General features: G+C 51.2%; 1 protein-coding gene across 1 annotated transcript; it reads right to left on the bottom strand.

The window, feature by feature from the left end:
* Nucleotides 1–271: 271 nt before the first annotated feature.
* Nucleotides 272–5,247, bottom strand: LOC136059496 (uncharacterized). Its single transcript, XM_065753720.1, has 2 exons — nt 3,115–5,247; nt 272–3,043 (listed from the first exon to the last, which is right to left on the bottom strand). Exons 1-2 carry the CDS (start codon nt 5,245–5,247, stop codon nt 272–274), a joined length of 4,905 nt encoding a protein of 1,634 aa, XP_065609792.1.
* Between the last annotated feature and the right edge of the window lie 1,150 nt (nt 5,248–6,397).

The following is a 6,397-nucleotide window of genomic DNA, read 5'->3' as shown; positions in this document are numbered from 1 at the left end:
CATCTTTCTATACTCTATGTGATAATTGATTGTACGATCAATCATCCGTTGCGCGCAACCTAACAGAATTTGCAAGAAGCAAGGCAAACATACTAGCAGAAGCAACATAACTATAAGTCCCAAAAGCAGACCCTTCAGTAAATGCACAGTCCATCCCCCAATGTCTCCGAACAGTCCACGCAGCCAGTCTCCAATTGGGTCCTCTTCCACGCCGATTTTGTTGACGTGTTCCTTCATAAGCTGCAACTTCTTATGTATGGATTCACTGTGGTCACATTGTAATACTGTTCATTCTCGTTGGCAGCAAGGGCTTCTTCTCCGGGTCCTTCCCGCTCATCTTCTTCCCTGGGTCCTTTTCGCTCGCCTTCTTTGGGTATCCAACCAAAATGCCTGCAAAAAGAGAACTCGCCTCATCTTTCCTCGTCATACTATCCCCACGACTTATGTCCGGTTTGACCTTTCTAGAAGGAATCCAGATAATTTTATCTGTCTCCGCATTCTTAACCGCTACATAACCTCGACCCCATACTAAGACGTTCCATCCCTTCTCCCAACTACCCGCTTCCGTACGTACTTTGACAGGTGGCCCTTCAGTGAGAACAGTTGGTTTCCAATGTTTCTGCACTGGGGTCTTAACATTCTCACCTCGCTCAAAATGATTCAATGCATACAGTGCTTTTGCTAATATTTCTCCTTGCCTATTCGTTGAGATCCTTTTCATAAAGCCATCTCCTTCCGCGAGCACACGGATCTTGTCTTTCAAAAGTCGATTGGCTCGCTCTACCATAGCCTGACCTTGGGAATTCCCAGGAATTCCCGTTGTATGTGCTATTCCCCACCGTGCCAACCATTCTCGGGTGGATTTTGAGGTGAAGCATGACCCATTGTCTGTTTTTACTGCCTTAGGTTTTCCTAGCGCGGCAATAGCTGTGGCCCAGTGATGCTGAGCCGCCGTTGATGTTACACGACAATGTTGGGTTGCTACCACCACTGACGAAGCAGTATCTACAGTGACAGCTAACCAAGAGCGCGGTGCCATTCTCGGTTCAAGCGTAAAGTCTGTCTGCCATATCTGTAAGGGTCCCAGGCCCCTGGGGTTTACTCCAGCCTCTAGCGCAGGGGCCGAATTGCAGTAAGGACAGGCCTGGATCACTTCCCTCGCCTGCTGCATAGATATATTACATGCTCTGGACAAAGCACGAGGCCCGATGTGGAAGGCCGTATGGAGGTCTTTGGCTTCCCTCAGTGGGTATGCCTGGAGGGTGGCCCGTGCGTCAGCCTCGATATTCCCCTCTGTAAAAAATCCTGGCACATCAGAGTGACTGCGCACATGAAGGACCGCGACCACGGCTGTTCTCTGGCTTAATGCATCTTCTAGGACAAAGGCAGCCGTCGTAGATGGGACCCCCTCTTGCCCCATCTTAAGGAGCATTTTCGCAACAAACGCGGAGTCTGTTACTACGTTGGTGGGCGTTGTCGGCCACAACAGAAGTGCCATGGCTACAGCGCGAGCTTCCAACTGTTGTACGCTTGCCCCTGGATCAATAATCTCCTTGACCTGCCACTCAGTACCTTCCCTCCAGACCATCACCCCTTTATGGGTACTGGAGGAGGCATCAGTGAAAACCGTGGGCCCTGCCACAGGGCGGTCAGTAACCCTCACCTTCAGTGAGACGCGTAGCGGTCGCGCGATATCAAAGATAGGCGGTGAGTCGCCACTCCTTATTTTCCCTGCAAAACCCCTAAGGGCCAATAAGATCCCCTCCGGGAATGGAAGATCTTCTCGAAAACATGCGGGTAGCAGCAGGATCTCAACATCCTTACCAAAAGTCCTTACGGCTGAGGCACGGAGCTTAGCAATCAAAACAGCAAGTACCTCCAGCCAGGCGGTGAATGCTCTGGTGGGTTGTGTAGAAAACACCCATAAGCATGGTCTCGGGCGTGTTAACAGTCCCTGCCCTAAGACTCCTGCCGCCCCTTTCTCACATCGAGAAACTGCTCCCTCAAGAGGCAGGGTAGGATCCCAGCGCTCCAAAGCAGCAGTAGTGCTAAGCTGTATAATCTCACTCCATGCTAACTTCATGTCAAGATTCCACTCTCTCTTCTCGTTCGGATCAGACCCTTTCAACTGCTCGTAAAAAGGGCTCATCAACCGTGGTGGGATCCCTAAGGCTGGTCGAATCCACTGGAGGGACCCCACTAGTTTCTGAACATCCCACAAGGTGGAGATCTTTGGTTCTGCTAATACGCCCGCTGGAGCTATGTAAGTATTTCCCAGCCGATAGCCAAGGTACTCTACACCAGGCTCCCTTTGGATCTTGTCCGGCGAGATGGTAAACCCCGCCCCTTCTAATACACTTATGATCTCCTCTCCAGCCAATTCCAACTTTTCGTTATCAGAAGCAGCTATCAAAAGGTCATCCATGTAGTGCAGTATGCACAAGGATGGGTGCTTACGCCGAAAGGGTTCCAGTACTTGCCCCACAACCAGCTGACAAATAGTGGGAGAACATGCCATCCCTTGAGGCAAAACCTTCCATTGGAACCTGCGCGCAGGAGCCTGATTGTTGATAGAGGGAAGGGTGAATGCAAAGGCCTCACGGTCTCGCTCCGCGAGGGGAATAGAAAAGAAGCAATCTTTGAGGTCCAAGACCATCAGAGGCCAGCCCTGCGGAAGCGTCGAAAGAACTGGTGCCCCCTGCTGGACTGCCCCAAAAGTAATAAGCTTAGCGTTAACAGCGCGCAAGTCATGCAACAGACGGTAGGATCCAGATGCTTTTCGGATCACAAAAACAGGTGTATTCCAGCAACTAAGCGAAGGTTCTATATGTCCTAATTGTAATTCTTTCTCAACCAAATTTATCAGCGCTACAAGTTTAACCTCGGGGAGGGGCCACTGATCAATCCACACAGGAGTGTGGTCTGGCTTCCATTTCAGTGGAATAGCCAGGTGTAGCGCTACAGTGAGAACAGTGGCCCTTTTTATAAATTTGTCAAGCGAAGCCCTAGGCCCTGCAGGCAATCTCTCCCTAAGATGCTTCCTTTAACTGAAGCTACCGCCGGGAAGAAAAGCAAAGGCCGTTCCAACGAGCCCTCTCGAGTTATGACCCCAACCTCAATCAACTCTCGGGATTTCTGCATGGGGATTCCCCCTCCTATGCCATGAACTTGTGTACTCGCAGTTTCCATCAATGGCCAATCAGTGGGCCAATCTTCTTCTGAGATGATGGTAATATCAGCCCCAGAATCCAGCAACGCAGTGATATAAACCGTGCGCTGCTTCACTGGATGACTACCTGTGTTAGTCATCATAACCCTAACCAAGGGGCGATCCTCGTGTTCCATGGTCATTGCCAATGACACAGTGGGACGGGTCGAGAGAGGTCGTAACTCTGTAGAAGATCCTCTCACTAGCCGTAAACCCTGATTTATGCCTGCCTCCTGCAAGGAAGATCGAAACCTCCGGCAAGCTCTGGCTGTGTGTCCCGGCCCTCTACACAGTTGGCATCGCTCACGATCGCCTTCCAATCTCCTCTTGGGGCATTGAGCTTGGTAATGTCCCGAGGATCCACAAGAAAAGCATTGTCCCCGAGCACAAGCACCCTGTCCTCTCTGCTTATCCCTTTCTTTATTAACTACCGCCATGACCAAGGGTTGAATGGCCGACGACACAGCCGACGACACAGCAGTTGCTACCCCCTGGTCCGTTAATGGAGCAACTCTCTGCCTATCTAGGATATATTTAATTATCTCCCCAGGTGTCGTTAATGTGGAAGGCGCTGCTCTTATAAGCTGTTGAATGTCTGAGTGTGTTTTCTGCCTAAAGCAATCAATAATCACAGGAGCCCGCGCCGAAGATGGGAGATCCGATCCTTCAACCGCCTTTATGAGGCGATTAGCGAAGTCCACAAAGGACTCCGACGGCCCCTGTGTAATGTCTGCCCAAGGGTCAGCAGGCTCCGCTAACCGGGCAACTTCTCTGAGTGCTTGGAGAGCGGACGCTGTGATGGCAACCAGCTCTCCCGGTCTCAAAAGTGCGGCCTGGCCCTCTGGGTTCCCAGTCATTCCATCCGCCAGACCCCGTAAGCGGTCTAAGTTGGTTCGCTCCCCCCGCCCCTGACCGTTAGCGGGATGTCGAGGGTCCCGGGTAGCTGCCGCCACTACCGTCTGCAGCTGGATACTCCACGCATCCATCCACAAAGCATATTGGGCGGGAGCTAGTAGAACCCTCATAAGATTCGTAACATCATGCGGCAGCAGCGGGGAAGACATAAGAGCTTCCACCTCTGCCATAGTGACTGGAGATCGTAAACCCTTGGTCCTGACCGTGTCAGCCAATCGCGTAATCAGTTTTGGCTCCAGAGGGGTCCAAGCCGGTCCCTCTGTTTTAATCACCACAGGCATTGCCACTACGGATGTGCTCTCTGTTGTAAGTTCCTCCCTAATCCTTGCCCAATCAGTTAACGCCGGCCCAGGGGCTGAGCCAGAGCCCCCCGACTCCGCCCTCTGTCCAACCCAATCAGTTAAAGCCGGCCCATGGGCTGAGTCAGAGCACCCGGACTCCGCCCTCCGTCCAACCCCTCGGGGCACACCATCCCGCCCCGCTGATAACATAGCCACACCCTCCTTCTCCGCCCCTCCCAACCCCTCCAAAGAAGGATACAAGCCGCTCCCCACATAAGGAGGAGGGGCGGCGGGGGCAGAAGGAGGAGCAGAAATTGAGCAAGAGCAGCTGTTATCTGTCTTGCAACAATTGCGGGATGTTTCAGCAGCCTGTGGCGCAATCCGCTCCGCGGTCTTGGGCGCGGTCGCCTCTCCGCGCGCCACCTTAGCGTCTTGCCACGTGGGCATCTTGTCCTTCTTCTCTCCATCTGGAGGCTCCACAAGCGGTCTCATTGTGGAATCTGTGGGAGACACCTTTCCTCCCCCCAAACCCTGCCAAAACTTCGCCTGCTCAGATGTAATCCGTTCATCCCGCGCTGTTTTCAGCGCCCCCAAGACCAACCCCCAGGTTTTCAACTCTCCTGACTTCCCAAGCACCATCGCCCGCTGAGAAAGCGTTGCGGTGATGAGATCCCAGGACCCCGGGGTATACAAATCTGAGGGAGATGTAAGCAGTCCCTCCTTTTGTAAAAGGGACAACATTGCCCCTATTTCCTTCTTAGAAGGAGACGTTTTCCCACAAGGAGAAGTTTTCCCGCAATAGGTCTTACACGCGGACGAAATCACCTTTATGACGGCCTCCATGTCGCGTCCTCACGAATCAGTCACCGGGGATCGCCGCCGAATGACTTCCAGGTCCACGACGCAGCTACCGGGGATCGCCACCAAATAGCCGCCTGGGTCCTCGGCAGGTTCACGGGCTCTAGCGCGCTTAGAGCCCCCTCCGACGCTACCCAGCTTCCACTCTCGTAAGCCGCAGCCCCCTCTAGCCGAGGGTCATCATCTCCTTCCCCAAGGGAGACGGAAGAGAGCAGGAACGCCACGCCGCCTGTGGCCCGACCACTATTCCCTAATTATCACGTCGGGGTCACCAGATGAAGCCTTTCGGACCCGCCGTCGGCTTCATTCAGGTGTTCGTGTTCGTTAGGGACTCATCGGTCTGTCCATTTACCTCGGTGCACACCAATGTGGTGGGTGGTAAAATGGCATTTATTTGTTCGTAACAACAACTTTTATAGTTTACCATAGTTTCGTTTACGCCCCTCAGGCGCTTGCATAATTACCTCCTTATCTAGGTGCTACAGGCATTATTACCTTTTTTGGTCACAATTAGCACTACTCCCTTATCTGGTTACTATTGGCAACCCCTTGAGGGTGGAATTCTTCTGTGATCACCCCCTACATTCCTTGTGGGCAGAATCTTTCCGTGATCACTGGCTACATCCCTAAATGATTTTTCTGATGGTCTCTGTTTAGGTAACACATCATTTTATCTATATTGTATTTATATAACAGTTACAACATCCTTCTAGAAAGCTGGAAATCTTACTTATTTTCTCTGCTTAGGTCTCAGGAAGTGCAATCTCCAACTATCCTATCCAAAATATTATATAATATTCTAGAGGGAGAAGTGACTTGTAGTGGAGTAGAGCAGAGGATTTGCCATATTTTGAATCGGTCTATGCCAGTGTTCATTCGAACAAGGCCAGAGAAAGCAGGCAATCAGAACTCGATTTTGCTGTCTGATGATCAGAGCATTCATCTAAAAAAAAAAAAAAGGAAAGGAGGTAACAGCTCCCTGGATTATACTGTTTGTTTGTTTGTTTGTTTGTTTGTTTGTTTGTTTTTGGTGTTTGTATTTCTTTTCTTTGATCCAGTTTTTCTTTCATAAAATGTAAAAACCAAATCCTAGGTTTTCTCTCCTTCCATCTGAACATCCTAAATACTAAGCTTG

This window comes from Cyrtonyx montezumae, unplaced genomic scaffold, assembly GCF_038088225.1.
Source record: "Cyrtonyx montezumae isolate F1298 unplaced genomic scaffold, pur_monq_1.0 scaffold_8, whole genome shotgun sequence".
Taxonomy (NCBI): Eukaryota; Metazoa; Chordata; class Aves; order Galliformes; family Odontophoridae; genus Cyrtonyx; species Cyrtonyx montezumae.
Note: the sequence above shows the minus strand (reverse complement) of the source record. Positions and strands in the feature narration are given on the sequence as shown.